The sequence below is a fragment of the Astatotilapia calliptera genome, chromosome 3 (genome assembly GCF_900246225.1).
Source record: "Astatotilapia calliptera chromosome 3, fAstCal1.2, whole genome shotgun sequence".
NCBI classification, from domain to species: Eukaryota; Metazoa; Chordata; class Actinopteri; order Cichliformes; family Cichlidae; genus Astatotilapia; species Astatotilapia calliptera.
In genome coordinates, this window is record NC_039304.1 from 13,970,742 (window position 1) to 13,995,043 (window position 24,302).

The 24,302-nt window shown below is 41.4% G+C and overlaps 1 protein-coding gene across 26 annotated transcripts in view; it reads left to right on the plus strand.

Annotated features, from left to right (window-relative positions):
* Positions 1-24,302, plus strand: part of LOC113018655 (adhesion G protein-coupled receptor L3) — a 265,269-nt gene that overhangs the window by 80,105 nt on the left and 160,862 nt on the right. For all 26 annotated transcript variants that reach the window (XM_026161934.1, XM_026161936.1, XM_026161935.1 and 23 more), the window contains exon 4: positions 20,116-20,329. In XM_026161934.1, the coding sequence (XP_026017719.1) occupies positions 20,116-20,329 (214 nt within the window). The remainder of the gene's footprint in view (positions 1-20,115; positions 20,330-24,302) is intronic.

The window sequence follows — 24,302 nt, forward strand, 5'->3', positions numbered from 1 at the left end:
TTACACATGTACGTTTATTTGACTTAAATTGGAAAACAGAATCTAACGTCATTAAAGTGGTGGTTAAGGTTAGGGTTAGGGCTGTGATACATGGCTGGAACGTGTATTACCACGGGAGCATCACTCTAATGGATTTCATCCATAACCCTGTGCGTAGCATAAGAACACGGATGGTCACCCTTGGCGTGCCTCAGGAACGCCTCGGGACGTGACAAATCGTCGGTATATTACCCCTCGTGAGTGAAAACGGGCTGGATATTGAAATTCTGAAAAAGTGACGCCACTTGTTTTTTGGCATCAAGTCAACAGAAGTGCAGCAAATAAACCGAGCTGTAGCTGAATGCATTCACAAACACTATTGTTCTAATCTTTATCTTTAAAAAATTACTCTTAATTGTGTTTTTTCCCCCCTGTGGTATCAAAGGAGTAGCAAGTATGCACTATTTCCTGCATATTAGTATTTAGTTTGAAATTCTAGCACTGTGACAACCACAACGCTTGTTAATTTTTCTTAGTTTAGCATCCTTAATTCTAAATTGTAAAATTAATAAATACATAAATAACGAAAAGCTACTACACTCACACCCACAGAAATCAGCCTTCTTTGAGGACCTTGAATGTCATTGCAAGCTTTCATGAAAATTTGTTGAGATATTTTAGCATTAATCAAGCTTCCATCCCCCTGAGTCACAGTAAAAACTTTTAGTTCCAGCTGTATTTTTTGTTAGGGCGCAGTCCTTGTTGTGCAAAACGGTATGCCTCATTGACTCTGGGCGAGGCGAGTATGGCTGCTTATTTCTAGCACTTGAGGGAAGTCTTGACTTCATTTCAAAGCCACGGATGTTAATCAAATAATAAAGAAACGTGTGAGAGGGTTTTTTTAAAATTGATATTATAATAAAAGTTGGATTGCTTTGAAAATGGTTTTCATGATATACTTTAAAATGCCTCTGGTTGAATGCATTAACAGGTTTATTTCTCTTTTTAATTTGCATCCCTATTATAGTTTTACAATAAACCCCACAAGACTTACTAAAACAAACAACATGCATATTTGGACAAATCAAATTTTACACCCACCCTAAGGATGGGTTGCACAGCTGCCACTTGAATGACAGCTTATTTCAAGTTTTCACTTTTAGTTTCAGTTGTTAGGACGTGTTGCATCGTTTGAATACAAGTTTTTCAATTAGATTTAAATATGCAGCGCTGAAAGACTCGTCATCTTTGGATTCGGTTGAATTTTCCACATCCGCGTAATATATTTTGTGTGGCGTTTGGCATCAAACATTCCCTTCTCTTTTTATGTCCTTCTGTAATGAGTGAAAAATCAATACCTGCTTGATATGGGGAATAAAAAAATGGCCCTTGCTGCCCGCGGCATCTGTAGTGACGGCTTGACATTGCCAAATTGCTGTCAGAACGTGCAACCCAAGAGGAATGAATGACAGTAACATTAAGAATGGCAGGGTGGGGTTAAATACCTCTCCATGTTTTATAGGTGTCTGCACCGGGACCTGTGTATATCTTCCAAATACATGAATTAGAATCTCAATTCACTCAACCCACTTGCACAAGCATAATTTGCTAAGCGCTGAATGATGCCATTTAAAGTGGACTTTGAGCTGGCCGAATGGTGTTTAATGAGGACAGATATTGACAGCAAGGTCAAGTGGCAGTGGATGTTAGTTTACATTAGACTGCATAATGTGTATGTGTTTTGTAGTGTCCGGAAGGCTGGAGGGAGATTTGCTAAGTAACCCCGCAGCCCAGCTCGCACAGCAGAAATGGTGGGCGTAGAATACCACAGGGTTTCCCACACTGCATAACAGCAGGGGTCAGGGAGTAATTTAGGGTGTGGGCGGAATGTGAGGAGCAGGAAGGGCAAAAAAGAAACCAAGCAGAGAGACAATGCACTGACCCATGCTTTACTCAATTTGTGAAATTAATGACCTTTTTCTTATTTTGTGAAATCCATGTTTATTCCCATCGTCTGTGGAATAACTGTGCATGTGCTGTGCATGTATGTGAGATACGGGATTTGTATTCTGATGGCACATTAGGTGCAGTGACAGACTGTGCATGTGATTACATGTAGCGATATTAAGACACTGCAGTGCTGTATATGCTAATCTTTCAGCTTGGAAGGATTGCCCCCCTCCTCCTCCAAGCACTGTTTCCACCATAAGGCTTTCACAATCACGGATGAGGGTATGATGATGGTGGTGAAACTGTGTCCCAACCACCCACATAATGAATTGCTGCTGCAGCAGTGCATGATTTAAACATGCCTTGAGGCATACTGTACGCATTTTGCTAATTACTCAGATTACAATCTGTCATTCCCAAGCACATGTTGCTAATAATGTGAGTTGATATTTGCATAGATGTCTGTGTTTATGTGGTTGGGAACTGGGATATTTCCATCTTAATATCTGTCTGTTTATTAGTTCCTATTTATCTCTCTAAATACACGGTTCAAAATGAGATCAGCATTCTGTTCAACACAATTGAGATTTGATATTTTTACCCTTGTAAAATTAAATAAATGATAGCAAAAGTAATCATTGTAATCAATTTGCATCCTATTTGGGCTTTAAAGAGAACATTTTTAATTCAATCCTAAAACTTACCTCACAACAACTGCAGCTGTTTAGTTAATAGCTAGAAATGCTTAGCTATTACAGTCTAGCTAAACGGCCTAGCTAAACAGCCTAGCTAGACATTCTAGCTATTAGCTAGGTTGTCTAGATGAAATTACTATTCTATTCAGCACAGCTGGGATTTGATATTTTTACATTCTTAAAATAAAAAAGTTGATGCTAAAACTAATCATTGTAATCAACCTAGCTGTTAGCAAGACTAGCTATCACTGTCTAGTTAGACCGAGACGGTCTACTGAGTCTAGCTAATAGCTAAACTGCCAACTTGCTACCAGTGTCTTTCACATTAAGGGCAGCACTGACCAAGTTGTGGTGTTTTGGCACTGGTGGGCGATGCTGAGGTCTCATATCAGTGGAACATGTGTTTTTTTCTGTTGGCCCAACCGAGAGACATTTTAACTTTCTGTTGATAAAGAAATTAGCATAACGGCTCCCTGTTGCCAAAACAAAAAAACAGCCTTGCAAATGAAGAGCATATTACAGTAGCCTTATTATGTACAGTACAGTACAATGAGGGAATGTTAATTTGCACATTATCAGTACATCTTTTGCTGCATGTGGCATTATTGCTGTTGTTCAGCCTTGTAGGAGCAATTGAGAGCATGAGACAAATGCAGAGGAAAATACAGGTGCCTTCTTTTGTGGGACTCGGAGGACGTGTGAAGCAATACCTCCTTTATTTGACCAACAAAGGGAATAATTGAAAAACAAAAGTGGCAAAGGATTAATCAGCCACTGCTCCTTTTGATCTCCTTTCCTTCCCTTATGCGGCACTTGAGCTAACAGGGTGAATTTTAATGTATTCATTCACAAACAAAGATCCAATGCCATTTTGCCTCAAACTAAAGTTCACCACAGATGCAGCAGGCCAATTATAGTCAAGGTAGCATGGGACCCTGCTCTCTCTTCCCTCAGCTCTATCATTGAATAAACCAACCATGCACAGTGAATCAATATTGAGTATTGTAAAGTGTGCATTTATAGCAAAAGTATAGGGGGATCAAATGATACCGTGGCACAGATTAGCCCATGAGAGCTCGAGAAGAACAGAGAGGGGTAAGAAGCGATAGAGTTAGTCGCGTGGGGGTGGGGACGATACTAGAGATGGCCTTCAGTATAGCCCAGTGGCCTTGTAGAGGAATTCAATACAGCCATTGACAAAAGAAGGCTTCCATTGTAGAGGAACCAGCCTCCTTTGGGAAGCTGGTCCATTTCCTTATTAATTGTGCTCTCATTAAAATAAAAGGAAGGAGAGAGGGGAATGGATAGCCCGAGAGTAATGGTAGCTCCTCAGCGTGGCCTCCTTGTTTGGAAGGATGCCAGGGTCAAGTAGTTTACAGTTCCAGTGCTTTGCACTGGGTGGAAAATACAGTGTAGTTTATGCGTTTTATGTACTGCATGAGCAGCGCGCACACACACACTCCCTCTCCCTCTTTATTATCTTTCTTTCAAACCCTCCCACACAGAAGGACACAAATCTTCCATAGTGCTCCCCTCCCGCTGCATCCTCTGCAGATGTACAGTATCCAAGGCTCAAGGGGTCACAGCTTGCCCTGAGTCTCACACCACAGCTGTTACCCACGGGAGGAGTCGTCTGTTTAGGCCATGGATCACTGATATCCTGACCGAACAGACTCCCCGAGATAGCCCTTGACTCTGTGCTCAAAGTATAATTCCAGTTTATTACAAACTGGGTCATATTTTCAGTAGATTTATCAGTTATGATAGCACAGCTCCGGACGAATTAAATGCTGAGATCTGGGAGTACAGCAACAAGTCGTAGGAAAAAAGACAACCCCCACAAGCAATCAGAGAGTCTGAAAGCTTAATATACTAGTGGTTATTAAAACACCCTGGACGTGAGCACAGCCAAAATGCTCACAATAGCCCTTCTTTATGTAATAATCTGTATACAGAAGGTTACAAGGCCAGACCAAGAGGAAGGCCTATGAACTGCGATGAAAACCTGTTTGGTCATCTGGCTTCTACTTGTTCTTATCCAGCTTTTAGCATCTTTTAATGATGGTGTGGTAGCGGTTCTCTTTCACATATGCAGGAGAGAGTCTGCATCAGAGCGTGCAAAAGCCAGGATAATTGAAAACACCGAGTTGCAGTGAACACCGAGCGTAGAGACTAACGTCAAGAAAAAAACAGGAGAAAACGTCCAAGGACCAACTTGACCAGCTGCAAATGTAATTGTGCTCATCCACACACTGCAGGCAACGCACATTTTCCAAAACCTCTCGCCAAAACACGAAAGCGTGTTATTTACCTCGCGTCGCTTCACACGCTGCTTCTGGATTTAGATTTATTGTATGTGAAATCTGGTGTTGTAATCTTTTTTTAATTTGGAAGCCATATCCAAGCATTAGCTTTTTTTCTTTTTTTTTTTATTTCTCTTCAGATATTTCTCCTGCTCCCTATTTTTGGCTTGATTATATTATATAATTGCACAATCTGCAACGGCTTGTCAGCAAACTGCTCAAGCAAAATGCAGAAATGAATATGTTAAACACATTGTAAATGAAAATAAATCAGAGCGTTTATCTTCCAAACATCTTTTACACTTTGTTTTTTGCCCCCCCACTCACACTGTGTCTGTTTTATCTCCTTCCTTATGGGTCCACAGCTTGTTGCAAGCTTTGTTTATACATCTGATAGCTCTTCAGTGTTAAGTGCGGCACGTACAGCTTTTTTTTCGGTTCGGTCAGTCTGCCGAATGTGTTACCCTCTCTGAGATGGAGAATACCATAGTGAAGATGTCTCTTTTTTTAAGGAGTTGGAAGGGGGGGAGGCAGAGGGCAGGAGTCATAACTTTCACAGACATTTCCTTATCCCTGAGACCCTACAAAAGACCAACTGTGTCAAATGAGAAAAATTGCAGGTGCACATTCCCCAGTGGTGTACTCCCTCTTGCTTCCCACTCTCCGCACACATATTAGGCCATGCAAGCACACACACACAGACAGAGGCTGTAAGAGGAGGGTGGGGGGTGGAAGTAGATCCTTTTTCACTGCGATAATACACTCCTTTCTCTGCCGTGATATGGACTGAGGAAAGGCTTGAAACCGGAGAGGCAGAGTGAGCGATGTCACTCCGCAGCAGGCGACGGCATCGCATCGCATGCCATTTTTATAGGCCCGCTGCAGATGTTTCCCAGTTGCACGTTAGATCTGCGCATACAATGGGGTGCATTCTGTATCGAGGTCACGGTGGGGATGGCGGGGACCACCCTTCAACTGAGCGGTCGGGATTTAAATCCTAGCCTAGCCTCCCATCTGACGCATTACTCTTATCATGGATGAGCTACATGGATGAGGAACGATGTATCTTTAGGATACCAGAGGATACCAGAAGACAATATCTGTAGACTATTATTTATCATGTTTATTGCACAAGCTCTGTAGCTGCAGTGCAAGCAAATACAAGCATAAAGGAATAATATTAGCTTTTTGTTCTTCTTTTATTTAGTTTAGGAGTTAACAATCCAAAATATAAGCTGGTATTGGCCCCAGAGATGTTGCAGGGCGCCCTCTGCTGGACAAGACGTGCAAAATCAACCCTCATAGCATAGTTGAAGGGTGTTTCTCCTGTCTCTTTATTTAAATTTTTCATGCATCGCCTTTAGAAATGCCGATACCGATTTATTGGCAAGTAGCTAATATCGGACTGTATGTCGAGCCCATCAATAATATTTTATTATCTTTATTTTTATTTACCACCTCATGTAATTCAGAGCCAGAACCACAAATCATGTACTTTCACAGGACTTAACCAACAAGTTAGTACGTGTCCAATCAACGTATCTTTTATCTTATATCTTTTATTCATGCATATCCAGCACAATACTCTGCCAAAACAGGCCTTTTCTTTTTTGCATTTAACTATTGTATTTCACAAAGGCGCATAGTCTCGCCTGCATGTTAATCCAGCAAGCAGTGAAGTAGTTCTTAATATTTTTGCAAAACTTTTTCCATTAAGCATTAAATTGTGAAAATTTTCGTGACCTTTCTAAGATATGTGTGAGAAACCTGAAATTGTTTGCAGGAGTTCAGCCTAAAAATAATATATGCAACCACTGAAGCCTTTGTTTCCCAGTAACAGGTTTACAGAGTAAATTAGTTGTTATTTGAGGTGCCATCCTTTCTCGGTGTGATATTGTAGCACACATCGCAGCTCCACACCTGCTCGTGCGAAGCCATGTATGGCGCGTTTTGCCCCAAATCTCACGTTCCCTGCTATTTCATGCGCCTTACACTTGTTGTCAGCTCTCAGTGTGCCGCATGTTAAGAGTTGTAGCCGGATGACTCGATGCGTGAGAACCGCGTACACGTTACTTCATACATATTCAGAAGTCATTATCTCCGCACAATAACCCCACGTCTGATACCTGTCATTTGAAATGCAGAAGAAAAGACGATCAAAGGAAATCATCATAGCCGCGTGTCTCAGATGTAGCGTAGCCACCCAGGCTAATTGCAGCAGCAATGCCTTGATTGCATACATGTGGAATGAGATTACTTCTTCTTCGTGGGTGGTTAAAGAATCACTTTTTTTCCCTTCTCTTTTTTGTTTTTGGCATTCATTTCCAGCAGTAGATTTTTTTTGACTCCAACACCTTTTATCTCACTTTTTCCTTGTTACTTTTTTCTTCTTCACAAATCCACACTTTCCATTCTCTTCCCTTCTGTGTCTTTTTACTTCTCAACTGGCATCATGTCAGTGCAAACCATTTAGCTTTGCTTCGAGCTAGCACAATCAGCCCTTAAGGCACCGTGACCCAACTAAAAGAGACCTTCTTTCTACTAGAGATGTGCGGTCTTGGTGGGGGATGGGGGCGGAGGGGTGCTAAAATGTCCTCCGTGTTTGGCTCGCGCTATCCTGCAGGACAAGCTGGTGCACTGTGAAGGGACTGACGCCACTGAATCAGCGCTACACACTGTCGGTGGTGTTTTAGCCAAGCAGGGAGGAGGTGTAACAAAGCAAGCGGGGGGCCCGGTTTGAAAATTGTCATCCTTGAGCAGTGTCACATCCTTTAGGCGTACGCACCAGCACGATTCCCCAGGGTGAAACACCCATTGGATAATGTATTAAAATGGGCACATGCGCACCCAAACACAAGTGCACGGCACACAAATGAATACATCACAAGGGAGGTAACAAAAGAAGCCAGATGCAGTTAAGTGCAGATACAGACAGCTTTTTAATCTGCTGATATCATCCGGCACATCGAATTGCACCACAGTATATAGGGCAAAACCCCCACCGCCATCCCACCCACTCCCCCTTTTTCATCTCACTGTTATTTGTACTTATGCATCTTAAAGATACTTGAATATTTCAGATGGCTGCCTATAGCTCAACTAGCTTAGGTACTGCATGTGTGAGAAAAAGGATCTTTTTTTATTATGAAAGCGACTCCACTGATACACATAATGGGACAATAGAAAGTCTCTGTTCACCTACAAACATAACAGATGCATATGCATGAAATTACATTTTAATTTTGTCATTTAAATAATTTCTTGTTCTTCATTATGTGCGTAAACATTAGAGCACCCAGCTTTAATTGGTATTAATTCATGCTTTTTGCCCTCGGATATTACACTGCGGTGTAAAGAAAATAAATAAAATACTCGCAGAAGTGTGAGAAAGAGAATTGGCTTAGGTTTATTTCCAAACGCGCTCTGCCACAGAAAACAAATCACCACAATGTAATTCAGACTTGGGTCCTTGTACGAGGGTGCGTTTGATAAAACTGAATGCAAACAAGTTCACGCAAAGAAGGCGACGAGAGCGAGACTCCGTTTGCTTGGATTTGTCTTCAAATGGCAGGAAATTGAAAAATGTTCACCCCGACTTGCTACAAATTCCAAATAAGGGCATATTTTTCATACCGCCTTAATGACACGCTCAAAAGGGAAATTACATCAACAGCCAATATGCTGTTTTATGTAAATACTTTACTCTCTTTCTCCTTGTTTCCAATTCAAACACACATTTGTCTTTCTCAAGCTACAGCAAATCACAAACTGCCGTGTGAACAGCAGATATGTTGCAGCGGCGGTGGTCGCTGTTGTTCTTCAGACTGCTGTGCACACCGTTCAGGATAAACTCGTATGAAATCTTAACCTCATTACGATCACAATCAACCGATTCAAAAATCGGGATTGAGCCAAAAGCAGAAAGTTAATATCAGTTTTGTTGTGACAGCTGGCGTTGTGCTAACCTGGTGGCCACTGTGTTAGTGCTGGAGTTCAGCTCCATTTGCTCTCAGTATTGCACTATTAATACAGTTATAATAAGTAGAGCCCCAGGGATCCATTCAGACAGTGATATTGCCTGGGTTCCTATTCATTACATGAGAAACACATTTTCTGGTGTTCTGTCATCGGTTGGTGTTATATTTTATGTGAAAGGGCCTTTTACAATACTGTGGGTTGCTATGGAAATGAATGAAGTGCACTCAGGTGTTCAGATGAATGGTGCTGCCTAAAGTTAAGCAATAGATATAGCAAGAGATATTCAAGTGTCCTTTAAACCAGAGTGTGTATGCTGAGACCACAGATTTGAAGAATCAACCCAGTTTTATTTATGTAGCGCCAAATCACGTTGGTAGTTGCTTTAAGGTGCTTAATATTGTGAGGCAAAGACCCTACAATCAGATGACCCCCTATGAACAAGCACTGGGCGACAGTGGGAAGGAAAAACTCCCTTTTAACAGGACGTTTTTAACCTATGGCAAAAACCAGGCTCAGTGAGGGGCACCCATGGGGGAAGACGGGGCAAAAGACACATTAAAAAGTCACTTTTAAATTTAAAAGTAAAATTTAAAAATGTAAAAGTCATTTATGATTTAAAAGCAGAACTCTCTTCATGGTAGGTATGAGCTAAATAAAGTAATATGGAATAATAATAACTGGATATGACAACTGTCTGGTTTGTCATCCAACACATTTGTTGATGGACTCACACTTTAACCCTTTGACTTGAAGGCTTCAAAGATGTCACCACAGTTATTTTTGAGACAAAGTAAAAATAAACTGCTAGCATTTAACCGACAAAAGCCTGAGCGCAGGCAGGTTTTTAGCACAGTTGTCTACACAGTAACAGTTACTTTCAGCTGCTCCATTATTCACAGTGGGGTCCCCACAGCAGGTAGCTCCACACATTTGATTTGGCAGATTTTTACGCCGGATGCTTTTCCTGATGCAAACCCCCCCAAGGGATTTCTGTCTCCTCCTGGGAACAAACCAGGGATCTTTTGCTTATTAGGCGAATGTATAAACCACTACGCAATTAACTACCCTGTGAGCCGTATTATTTAGCAGAGAACAGCATTGAAAGGTAGCCTAAAACGATCCTCTTGACCAAGTCCATGGTCAAGAGGATCGGACCACTGATTGGAATTTAGTCTAGCTTACCAGATAGCATGGAGTCGGCCTCAAGAAGGACCCTTTGTCACCTGTGTTGGCTTCGTTTTCAGCACAGGCTCATGGCAGTTTGTGAACTTGAATACTGATCGGTATACTTCTTTGTTACCAATTTCACCCAAGTAACAGTCGACAACCTCCGGCAACCACTTAGCAACCCCTCCGGGAATAAACATTTTTCCCTAGTAACAGGAGGTTGCAAAGGGGTCAGCGCCTGGTGTCCTATGTCCCGTGTGAGTGAGGCCTAAAGTATAGATAAAGCTCATGGTTTGTGGTGAAATGCAATGGTTACCGCGACTTTCGGAGCTTTGTTTCTTCACTTGCCATGGTCAGGCCTCCCTGCTTTTCTGCACAAAATATATACCTTAAAGACGAAATATAACTCTAGTACTTGCAAATTTGTGCCGATAAAAAACAAAACGTGTGCGTGAACACTGAAAAACAGATTAGTTATTCGTGACTTTTTGACATCTTATCAGGAGACTAGCCTATCATCTTTCAGTTAAAAAGTGTCGCTGCTTGACCACAACTAGATTTTAATGTCTCATAGTGCAGTAAAAAAAAAGAGATAAGTTGGCTTCTCTGCTCCTTCACTTAAGAAGAGGATGGTATCTCTTAAAACATACTCCTCATTAAGAGCAGATGTTATGGGAGTGACCATGGAAACAAAACATTTCGTTTAAACCTCATAATGGTTTGAAGTGAAAGACTAAGTGGTGACAGCGATTACTGCATATGTCACTTGGAGTTATATTACCGTCAGTTTATATCAGCAACAACTGTGTTTCAGAATGTGATTACATTAGTAAAGGACTGCTATAAACATGGGTTTAAGACGAGTACAGCCCACCTCCACCCCAAAATGAAAAACTGATACACCACTTGTACTTGCGTTTTCCTCGTCTGAACCACCTTTCCTTGAGAAGTTCACATTAGCAAGGTTGCACTGCAGTTTGTCTCAGTTCACCGTGCTAAACTTAGCTAAGCTGTTGCCTCCAGTACGCTGCTGGGCAATTCCATCTGATGATATGGAGCAAAAGAGGAGCAAGGGAAAGACCTCTTTCCCCGCACACAAGGCAAAAATCAGGCTGTTGTTTCTTTTCTTTGACCTCAATTACTAAGGGGGCATGTGTTGCTATAGGGGCATGTTGAGTCATGTCTGCTCTGGGAGGTGTGCGAGTATCTCCTATGTGCTTGTGTGACAGGGATTGTGTTCATTTAAGACTAGGAGGCAGCGTGCAGTAGGTGGGGGCCAAGGTGCGTTAGTCTTGGCTGCGATGTTCCCTTGAGTGATGCTGACACATCTGGGAACATTACAGGAAGGAGGGGGAGTGCGGAGAGGAAAGGAGAGGGAAATGGCAAAACGATGTCAGAGGCGAGGTGAACAAAGTCGGGCTCGCTGGGATGAGCTGCTGCCACGGGCGCAGCCCTCTCTGCAGGCTCACTTCTGGGTTGGACTGTCTGACAAAAGCGGGACCTCTGCGTGATTTGCATGCAGGAAAGGAAATTGGAAAGAATTTGTACTAGTACACTTGCATGATTACGGCTTCAAAATGACAATCGCTATTATGTGTCATCATTGTTCACTGATTTTTAGAGACAGACTTTTTTTTTTTATTGCACCGTCACGTAAACAGAACACCTCTTTAACGTCTTCACGTCTGTCCGAACCTTTGCACGAAAATGCAATTAGCCCTATTCACCTAAATTCAGTGCATGTCTCAAAAGAAAAAGAAAACATATGAAAAAAGATAGTTGTACCAAAACAACACAGAATTAAAGTAACCATGCACTGCGTTCACCTTTACATCCAGCTTCATTCCTGGAAATTACTCTGTATAAGTTCATCTTTGCAGACAAATAATTTAGTCTTTCACTCCATTCACTATGCCGGCATGGTAGATGTGAATGGTGGACATCGGCGTAACTTTGTGCTGAACATTCGGGGGGTCAAGATCTCTGTCTAAATAAATAAATAAATCTGGGTTAATTCCCAGATGATTAAACATGCAACTATTTTGCTGGTAATAACTGAAACGAGTAAAGAAAATCAACAGTCTATTTATGCAAGATAATCCATAATTTTATTGGGGGTTATATTAGTTAGGTCTGATCATTGAGGGGGTCATAACCCCCCTAACCCCCCTGGAAATTACGCCCCTGATGGTAGATACGAATAAAACTCTCTATTTTCTCTGCGACAGTTTGCATACAGGACAGGTTTTTTCGCTTTTGAAAAAATAGATTCAATTGAGTTTTATTTATGCAGTGTGAAAGCACAAATACACTAACCTTAAGCCACTTTATACTGTAAGATAAAGACCCTACAACAACACAGAGAAAACCCCAACAATGAGACAACCCCCTTTGACCAAACATTCGGCGACAGTGGGAAAGAAAAACTCCCTTTTAACAGGAAGAAACCTCCAGCAGAAGCCAGGATCAGGGAACTGTAGGAGAGAGCAAGAGATTAATAATAACGAATGATTAATAACGATTCAGTTTCTGATTAAATATCTTTGATGCTGGTTGGTGATTTCAATGCGTCTTCTTGAGCTGGATGGATGCAGTGATGCGCTGTTGATGTTTTACACTTGCGACCATTGCATTGTTTTTCTTGGCCTTTATGCATTAATTATACTCTACCTGGTGTCTTCTCAGGTGGTTGAATAAGTTATAATGCGTGCTGCAGACACACAGCACTCTTATGTGCAGTCTGCAAACATGCAATGGTGCTAAATCCAAAGTATTTCTATAAAGATCAGCTTCAAAGTAACGAGCTCTTTGCCTTTTTAGTTTTGCGAATGTCTCTCATTTTTAACGTCACTCATCCAGACCGTTCTACGAAACTTCAAGCGATCGTGGTCATGGAAAAGGGGGTTTTGATCATGTGACGACTTTCAAAACAACCTAGTTAATCTCAATACAAAACAAAGAGTTCGTACAACGCTGCGAGAGAATCGAGGGCAAGCTGCGGAGGATTTGACCTCAGACTCTAATGTTGTAATTTGCACAGTAAAGTGTCTTTTAACGCAAGACCTCGATGGGACTTGCTTCCCATTTCCTCATTCTTTTCTTGTCATGGTTACGCACTTAATGAATTGGAGTAGTGATTAATTAAATGGAAGTGCTCGCTGGATGGAAAGACACTTCACCTCTATGTTCTGAGTATGTGAATCAAGCCTTTATGGAGTGATGAGCCACTTGTATTTGTTACCGGCGTGTGCAAACATAAGGCTTCTGTCTGCTGGAAGTATATCACAGAGAGAAGGGGAAGCTGCTGAGCTCTGCAGATTTCGCTCCACCTAGTGACCAATTTATTAACTCTTACAGTTATTAACTTGAACTGTGTCAATACTGCGTTGCGGTAGGAAAGAAGAAAATCACTTCCAGTGATTGCTGCGCCGTGGGTTGCGTCAGACAGAAGGTGCACGCGGCTTCTCATAAAAACATCATCACCACGTGAGGAGGCCGAGCCAATAAGCTGGAGTAGTTTATTACATCTTCACCGTATCTCTATCCCTCAGCACTAATTTGTTAACACCGAGGACCTCATTTCGCTCCGGGCAATCACAGCCAGTTTGACTGACAGTTCCACTGAAAATGAGGAAAAAAAACCAAAATCCCACCATCAGTCTTCCCCCCCCCCCCCCCCCCTCTGCTGGAATTTGCAAGTTCGTGGTGTGTTGCCAATTAATGTGCTCAAACGTGCGCTGTTGAACGGGAGCAGAGGCAAAATGAATGGCTCGTTCATTTGGCGTGGTGAATGGATATCTGGGTGCTGTCACAATGAGTTATGCTAATTGTGCTTAGCGGCATCGTTGGTCAGTGTCAAAAGCCATCAAGTCGATTTGAGAAGTTTGTCACGATCATCCCCGTGGTGGGCTCATGGATTTATCATTACGGAGGTGTTATCCGTCATCCCGGCTGCAGGTTTCGATAAAACGCCTTATTGAGTCCATTTTTTTGGGGTTGTTGTTGTTTTTCAAGTTTCAAAAACTTTTTTCTTTGTCCCGGAAATTGTGTGACCGCCTCGATTGCGCACGAGCCTCGCATTTTTCACGCTCAGCAGAAAAACGATGTTTTATTGATGCCGTTCTCTTAAGCGCTCCATCTGCGGAGTTCTTTGACAGTTCAGTTCCTGGATAATTTTGCACTCCCCCATAAAAAAAGCCTTTGAGATTTCTCCTGCCTTGGGCCATATGTAAACGTAATTTATTTGGGAGAACAATTTGCCTGAACTGTTTCTCACTTCAAGATAAATAATCCCTCATGCATTATTGAAGAAGCTATCCTTCTCCCCCCCCCCCCCCCCTTTTCTCCCAAGCAATTCACTGAAAAGCAGTCTTGTATGTGTGACTTATTCCACCCCCCCAACCACTTCAACTTCATGCCCACCAGAAAATGTCATTTTTTGCAAACTAAGAAGTCGGTGTGACAGGCTCCCATTGGTCTAATCAAATAACAGGATCCAGATTCATGCGCTAATTAATCACTAGCTCTGGGGGCCGGACCCATCCAGTGATTCTCGGTGGAAAACGAGACATTTGATCTGTTGAATCAGCTCCCTCGCCATCTCCTCCCCTCTCCTCCATCTATCTTACATTAATTCAATGAAGTCAGGAGTTCATTTGAATGCAAACTCCCCCCCGCCCAGTTTAAATTGTCTGCTGCTGAAAGCGAGCCTCTTTTTAAGAATAAAATGTTAAACTCTTACATATTCATAGCCTAAACATCTTTTTCTCCCTTTTTTAAAAAACAAAAACAAACTAGGAACATATTTGGGTCTCTGCCAGATTCTGCCTAATTGTAGAGCACATGTTTATTGGGAAATTATCTCCCGCGTATGAGCTTGCACTCTTCAGCTGAAGCCTGCGAAATGATCTAAAACTCTCTTGTTAGGAGCCGCACATGTCCCCGACATCTGTTTTTCCAATTGATGGTGACTCATTTGGTGGGGTTAGGGGGGGTTCATTGTAAATGTGTGTGGTGGTCGACCTTAATTGCGCCTGCCTGACATGTTTTCTTGGGAGATGAAATGGAAAACAAGCCCCCGAAGGACCCCTGTTTTGTTACGAGTGCTGACTTTTAAATGTCATCGTTCTCTGTCTGCTCTTCAGTGCCTCGCGGTTCGGGTGGGAAGGCGATGGGGTCTGGGCTCAGTGTCAGTGACCCGAGAATGAGCTTTTTAACAGCGAGATTTCTTAGCTTGCTGTCTCACCATTTGCCACTTACAAACCCGCAATCAGGAGGCCGAAGCCCCCACCCTCGGGGTGATTTTTAAAAGCTCTGCGGGGGTGCGACATTTTCCAAATGACCATTTTTCGGTCTGACCTTTCTGTTGACCTTTTTGGCGAGTAATTGCAATTTTTGAAATATTCATTTGTGAGTTATGTCATTTGCAAGCATCGTGATTAAAAACACTGCTCGCATGAAGGCGGTGGAAGTATCCAGCCCTTTACGCTTTGCTTACCCCAAATCACTTCTTTCATATATATATATATATATATATATATATATATATATATATATATATATATATATATATATATATATATATATATATGTGTGTGTGTTCAGCAGAGCTCTTGTCAAAGGAATTATCCAGGGAGAATCTGCAGTGGAGAAAAGAGATCCACACTGCATATAAATACACCTCTATTAGTTGAAGAGAGGGAAAGCGAGATGAAGTGAATAGAACATGGGAGCTTAGGGTAGAGGATGGACTTTCAATAAGACTATTTCGATTTTCAATAGATCTGACAATGATGTCTGCAGGTAGACGGGGATGCGTGCAAGCAGGGCGAGATGACGGCTCTGGCACCTGAGGAATATGAGCCCTATCAATCACCGCCTCCGGGCACAAATGTAATTACACTACAGTTGTTGACTAGCTGGGTAATCTGAGACATCACTGGCCTGCTTTTACTCGCCTGCATTAGGGGATTGCTGGTGCCCATTTACGGCATCGTGTTCGCCGCTCTCTGATGTTTTTTTAATGTTTCTTTCGGGGGGGATGCTGGCATCAGCTGAGCCCTTGGCTTAGCGCTGCGATGAGGTTTGAGAGAATGACTCTAAGATTTCATAGCAAATCAATGAGATCGTATTTATCGAGATTAATGCAGACTATTCAATAGGGCCTCTTTTTTTTTTTTTTAAACTGAGGCAGCTCTCAAAGTAAGCATGCACACTTAAAAGCAGGAGGATAAATAAACAATTAATTCTTTTCAATCAAAGTCAATTACACTTTAGACATTTAGCTAAGTGCACCTGCCGTATTCATCCCGTGTTATCCCCCTTGCTCTGCTGTTGTCACTTTCAAAGAAGTTTGGTGTGATCCACAGCGGTACTTTTCAGGGGGTGGAATAAATATTCCCATTAAGAGGGAGATAATTGATGGCTTTCATCGCCACTGAATATAACAATTCCAATCGGTGATATTTCAATGGCAAGAGTGCTTTACTGTGTTGGGGCTTGAATGATTTATGAGACAAAATGAAATGACACAATAATGAGGGACTTTGTTGTTTCACCTCGCCGTGTGCCTTTGTGTTTTCTCTGTTTAGCTCCAGGGAAAGATAAAAAGTGGTACTTGGATGACTTTTTAAACTGCTAATGGTAGAGATTGTGTCCCCTTACATAAATACGGCATAATGATCTATTATGGGACACACACAGTACTGTGCAAAAGTCTCAAGCCGACCCTCATTTCTTTATATTCCCCTGGGAAAATGGGAAATAGGTGCAGCAATTTATTGGAAAGAACAGTTCTAACAAGCTTGAAAGTCGATATTTGGGTTGACCAACTTTAGTCTTTAAGTCAGCCTGAACTCTCTTAGGCAAGATATCTTGTAAGTTCTTCAAGAAGTCTTCGGGAATAGTTCTCCGTGCTTCTTTAAGGACATTCAAAGCTCTTCTTTGGATGTTGGTTGCCTTTTTGTTCGGTTCTCTATCAAGATGATCGCAGGCTGCTTCAATAACATTGAGGTCTGGGGATGCTCGTCTATGACTGATAGCATTCATTGTGTGTTTTTCTACCAAGGCATGCTTTTGCTGCATTGGCAGTGTGGTTGTGATCATCCTCATGCTGCAAAATACAGCCTATCAGATGCTTTCCAGATGGGATTACATGTTGGATCAAAATGTGACTGTACTTTTCACAAGTATAGACCGCTGTATATGTTGATGATGACTGTTGCCACTGATTTTCAGATGCAGCTCTCAGGTCCTCTGTCAGGTCTTTTCTGGGGGGTTTTCCCTATTGCTTAAGGACATTTCTAGTCCAGTTTCTTCTATTTTTTTTAAAGACAATCCATGCTTAGATATTCCAAGTTTTCAGTTAATAGCTCTTTTAAAATCACCTTGTTGGTTCAAAACTACAATTTTATTCCTGTGAAACTGTGTTATCTTTGGCATTTTTCACAGACTCAACTGAATAAATTGGAACAAATGTGTTTTTGCAACCTAGCTGATAGCAACAAAGTGCCTAAAGATACAATTTAAAATTCTTTGCTAAATTGTCAGTTGTGTGTAGACACAACACTGGTTCCTGCCTTGAGTTAGATGTGTTTTTATGCTTGAGTGATTCATAGGTCAAGATCTGGGCTGATAATGAATGAAAAAGAAACCTGGGGAACTATTGCTTAAGACTACTTTTAAATAAATCTGGGTCTGTGTGGAAGCAAATTAAAGAAATGAGGGGTGGCCCAAGACTTTTGCACGGTACTGTATCTGCACAATGTGGATTCCATGAAAGTTCACTGTGAAAATACAGTAAATTAAGTAAATCTACTAATTTACTGTAATGCACAGTAATACAATTATATCCACAAAAATCTGGCAGGGTTCTGTATTAAGCTGTTTGATTTAGGTTATAAAGAAAGGCATTTACTCAAAGTTATTCCACTGGCTAAAAAACACCCACAACTACATTACTTTTAAAAATGTCTTTTATTTTTAAAGTGTTCAGTGTTCTTTTCCTATATTTGCATTCGATGGCACGATACCATAGGGAAGACGCGAGAACAAAGAGTTCTGCAACAGATGGCATGGCCCCCACAGAGGCTTGATCTCAACATCAACCAATCCGTCTGAGATTACATGAAGTGTCAGCTCGACATTGTTGCGCCTAGCTGTTTTAAGATATGTAATTAAACATGATAAGCCGGTCTGACTTCAATAAAGCGGCAGTACTGGGAAGAGCTGGTAAAGAAAGAAACGAGCCGTGCGCGGCGGCACAGCGCTGGACGAACTTGAATGTAACTTCCGTCAGAAAACCGTCATTGTTAGTGCTTTGCTTTGTTTCTTGTGTGAATCACAACCAAACAATGAGATGGCTGCAAAAGGGTGAGGAAAAACGAGAGAGCGATGGATGAAAATTGTACACTTCACACATCTCAGACGCAGCTGTTTATTACTTAAGCATTTGCCGCTTCACACCCAAGGTGATGGATGCCATAAATATATATTTAAAACTGTGACAAAAGGTTCAGTTATCTTGGTTTGTATGCTATCACCTATTCTAGGATTTTCATTAGCAAATAACACTGGTTTGTGCTTTACAGACAAGTACGCTCTGTGATCGTGGATTTAAATAACTGTGACTGATGTGGATCCTTTCATTAATTGTCTTTTTTCAGGAGTTTTCAATTGCGTGACCTTAAAAGTAAGAATTTTTCCCATTTGAGCTTTTTAAATGGAGACTTCTTGTATCTGCAGCAGTTGCACTGGACTTGCTGATGGCGTATTTATGATATGATTGAAGGCTGCGGAGGAATGATTAAAAGGACCTTGTGGTGAGATTATTGTCGCTGTTGTTGTTTCCAAGGTCAAAATGAGCTCGTGGTAAATGGACTGCACTCGCATAGCGCTCTTCTCCATTCACATTCATACATAGCTCTTTATTGTATACATACTGTCACAAACACACACGAGTGACACATTGGGGCCACGTTTGGAGTTTTAGAGATACATGTGGTATCACCCACTCTCGTTTTCACATGTGGATTCACTCCGTGTGCCTCTTTTTCTCCATCTGTCCTCCCTGATGAATGTCTGTGTTCCATGTCATCCAGCGCTGGCTTTTTCAGTTCAGACACTCGTCTGAAAGGATGTTTATAGAAATCCGTAACTGCCACAGTCCTCCTGCAGTCACTCAGGCCAATGTTTACGCTTCTCGCTCATTTTTTATTCTCGCTGTAAACACAGAACTTCTCCAGACTGCTCTGCACATGCCGTGTTCGTGCGCGACTGTGAGTCTCCGCAGATGTGCGTGCGTGTCAGAGGAAAGGGAAAAAATGGCAACCTTTGGACGGCCGCCTCTCAGCCTCACTGGGGTCTCCCGGCCATTTTGGCTCTGCAGTAAACAGCGTATTTTTGCCAATTTGACTCCCATTTTTGGCTTGAGGCACAGGGCCACCTTTTGACCTCCTGCCTCTCGCCTTTGTGTTGTCTAACTGAAAGGCATTGTTTCACCTTAAAAAACAAAGAATCTGGCGCTTCTTATGATTTATAGATTTTAGTCTAGAGGGAAATTTCAACAATTTACTTGGGCCACACTCTGCTGTGGATCCTTTGCCTTTGTGTTTCTGCCTGTCTCTAATTTCTCAGTTGAGTGCCCATGTAATGAATGTTTATTTTCTCACAGCCAAAAGCAAACACCGTGTCCATTTCCTTATGTTTGATCTGTGTAGTATCTCCGACTCTCTCTTTCGACAGCTCCTGGCCTCTCCGGGGCCCCTGTGTTAGCGCTCATCCTCCCACTCCAAACAAGCAGCGTCCTAACCACCCACACTCTCTAGAAAAGGGTGGCTAACCTCTTCACCTATGCCTCTGTGTCAGACCTTTTGATTGTATTTTCCTGCAGTAGTATACACTTTTTAAAAAAAATGCAGGTCTGAGCTAACCACAACTGCAGTATGAAGTTGCTTTAACACTTATTTGTAGAAATATTTTCACCGGTAAGAAGAAAACGGAAATTCTCACACACTGATTTATTTATTTATTTTGTATTCTTTCAGCCTTCAGTCGAGCACCCATCCCCATGGCGGTGGTGAGGAGGGAGCTGTCGTGCGAGAGCTACCCCATTGAGCTACGGTGCCCGGGCACTGACGTCATCCTGATCGAAAGCGCCAACTACGGCCGCACTGATGATAAGATCTGCGACGCAGACCCAGCACAGATGGAGAACACACGGTGTTACCTTCCAGATGCATACAAGATCATGTCTCAAAGGTACGGACATAAATTTGTCTGAATTGTAGTAAATATTCTTAATCGGCTATATAATTAATATTTAAGAGTTCAAGCTGAATTATAGCAATCAGCTTTGCTATGAAACTTAATTTCACACTGAGGACTTAACCAGGTTAAAAAGTGATGAAGTAAAAAAACTTGAGTACTTCCCCGTAGACACCTGTGTTAAAGGTTCCTGCTGTACAAACGAACATGTTTACAGTTCAGGATGAAAATGGTTGTAGCTAATTTTCCCTTTCATAGCTGCATTTTATTTTCTATGAGGCTTAAAATGTACATTAAGGGCTGACAGGTAAATGCAAACACAGGTGGCTATAGATGGTTCTGCCTGTTAGTTTTTAGGTCAGGAGAGCCAAGTAACTGGACTACTTTTCTTCATGGGTGTTGGTTCTGTTTGGAGAACCAACCATTTTAAATGCTGTTATGTGACAAATAAAGTGGGAAGTCTAAGAAGTCACATTTGCTGAGTGAAAATCTAGCATCTTATTTGTTTCTTAACACTAATTAGATCCTATTAGTGTCTATGTAATTAATCTATAGAGTGTATGGATGCAGCTTGCTAGCAAAGCTAACTGTTAGTGTTAGCTAAGTGGTAGCATTAGCTTAGCTAGCAGGCTAACTCTACTTAGCTTTTTTCCGTCTAAAAGTGGTCACATCTGTCCACAGAAACTTTTATAGCAATGGTCATAAATCTAACGCTGAGTATTCATTATGCTAGAAGACAAAATCATAGATAATTTGGAGGCTACATCCATATTTTATATACAGTCTATGGAAGCTACAGCTCCCATGTAGCTGTAGCTACATGGGAGCTGATATAAATAACCTAAAACCGCCTTCCCACTGAAAGCTTATTAGCCTACTTTGCTAGCTTTCACTTCATTGTGGGTTACAAACTTAACCGTGCAGTGTGTTCTCCAAAGTCTACTAAACAGGAAGTAGTCAAAACTGTACATACTTAGCTTTAGAACGAAATTACAAGATCCAAAAACCCTCCTACACCGTTTCCAAGAATTGTGGTGGAAAAGGGTCATAATGACGATTGAAAAATATGCATAATAGATGCAGTATAGTTATGTTTTTTTCTATCCTTGGATGAAAAAGAGAATTTAAAACACATTCCCAGTCTATTTTCTTTCTTTTATGCAGCATCGCTAAAAGAAATCCAGGGCCACGATGCAAGGTCTTTTTATATGCACTCATTTTAAAGGTGTATTGTTGACCACAGCAGATGATGATAATAATAATAATGATAGGTTGTTTGGGCTCCCATTCAGAAGACTAGCTTGAGACTATTTGCATGCATGAATATGTACGTGTTCACACACAGGCATGCTCAGAGGAAACAAATTGCTTTTTGCTCTTAAATAATTGCCATATCTTGAAAACATAATCAACCAGTCTTGTGTTAATGAGAAATACTTTAATTCACACCTGAGGATTGCTGATATTTAATAAAAAATTTAAAATGTCTTATTTTTGAAACATGTTTTCTTAAAAGAGTAGCTTTTTTAATATATTTTACTTACTCCCAAGAATGTACACACTTTATTTCAATACTATTTGGGTCTGGTTTGGGACCAGCCCTTGAGATTTGTTAAAAGTATAAAACAGAGCTCCAAGTTAACAAAGCCACAAAATGAATGCAGAGCAGATTATTAGGGTAGGGTATAGTGCATACACTTTTCTCTGTTATGGATTAATTTGACTGAGAAAACGAGTGAGCCACAAGCAGCATTAACCACAAACCTCACCATACCTGGCTGCTAATCTGTGCCAGCCATAAATTTAAACTGACACAAATCAATGATCATTACAAATAATATGAACAGGTTATTTGTTAAAGCAGAAGAAACATGTGTGATGAGTTTCACTGCCAGAAGTGAGCTTTGTTTTCAGAGTTATGAGCCTGTTGTGCAGAAACCGGGACATGGAGGCCTATTTGTCAGGCCAGAGAGCGAGGATGCTCTTACTGTACTTCGGCTTTTTGCGTGTAATAGATTGCTAACATTAAGGCAATATATAAACAAGTTTTCAGTGTTTGAAGCAAGTTGTATGAAAGCAGTGAACGGGGAGCTTTCATACAAGGGAGAGTGGAGAGTGCCAACTGAATATACATATAGTCAGTCTTTGGTGTGTTGTTGACTTACTGCAGCACTTAAGAGCAGAATAAAAACTCCTATCTGCTATCATTCTAAGCATGGTTTCCCTTGCCTTTGAGGTCAAAACACCCTTGAGCACTCAGAAGCGATGGACTTTATCTAAATTGCTGCTCTGCATTGACTTTGTCTGCCTCATTTTATTTCCAAAGCTGAATGTATGTTCACCTCTACTTATTTCCAGAGCTTTAGTTCCAGATTGGTCACGGCCCCTTGAGAATACTAATGGACGTTTGGGCTTTATCAAACTATTGCTCTTTGCTTTTTAGTTTGGTAACACAGAGTTCAGATAATCAGCTGTGTGAAAAGCAGCCGATGCTAAAACGAGGTAGTTTGAAACATGTTGTCAGATAATTGATGCACCCTGTAGCTCCTTTGTTCGCCGAGCCGCCCACTCAGACGAAAATCCCTGCAGGAATGAATCAACGGGTCCTGCAACTGTCAAGAACACAAAACTAGCATAAAGTAGCAGGGACAAGTGTGTCTTTTTAGCATCTCATTTCTACCGGGGGTGTCTCAATGATGCTTAAAGGGAACTACAACCTGATTCAGAGCCAGGGCACTTTGTCTTGGGAGAGGAAGCTGCTGAGTGGATGAAAGGTGTGGGTAGCATGAATTGGAACTGGGAGGGAGGGTGGCAAAGAAGGGATGTGGTCGTGGCTTTAGTGACACAGCTAGGCATTAGCATGCGGGGGTTAGCACAACAAATGAATGGCCACCTCCGACTATTTCACTGTCGAGCTGTCACAGGCGTTGCTAGGCACCTGCGGCTAAGCTCATTGGGGTTAAAAAGGAAAATGAGCCTGAAAGAGAAACAAGCAGTTAGAACAGACAAAGATAAGGCCAAAGCCAGGACAGGGAGATTATGGATATTCATGTCTTTTTATTTTTTAGTTGACTAACTAAAAGACGTTCCTTCTTCACCTCATACTTTCCTGTCTCTGTCCATAGCCTAATCACTGGAAACAATCCAAACAAGGTAATAGTCTGATTAGAGCATTTACATGGTTTCCAGTAACCTGATTTCCCCCTGATTGTGGCTTTCATGAGGTATTTGATTACCGAGCTAATTTGTTAGGCTACAAAAACACACATAATACAGAACTTGGCTGGATTAAATATATATTCTTTTTAAAGAACCACGAATGAAACATTTGTGTTGAACGGCACTTCTTTTAACGTAATAACTGACTAGTAGTGCTGAAAGTGTCTTACTCTAATCGTAGTGTACGTCTGTTCGCCAACTCCTCCTAGATAACTTAATCAATCTGAATGAAATTTACAACATACACATCTGTAGAACTTTTGGGAATAATTTTTAAAACACTCAAGTCCTTAAATTATATATATTGTGTTTGGCAGCTGATCTCAAACAGCTACATAACGTATACGTTACGGATACGCTTATACAGATATTTCGTGTACGTTACACGTACGTTGTTGTTTCTGGATTCGATTAAGTATGTCATGCATGTCTTTTAAATATATGTTTGGCAAACAATGACACTATTAGTGCCTGTGGCTGGTTATTGACTTATTGTCTGATACCATGAATATGTAGCTTGCAAAGAAAAAGAAGACGAAATATAAGCATCAAAAAGAATAACATAATAAAATAACATACAGGTCTGTGTTATAGTACACGAGCGAAGCAAACATGTGCAACAGGCCTGTCAAAAACAGCCCTACAGTCAGTAAAATAGGTTATTGGTTAAAGTCCAACAGATAAACTAACGAATATCTGACTTCCTGCGTAACCTTTCTGCTAATTATTCAAAACCCCACAGATGCGT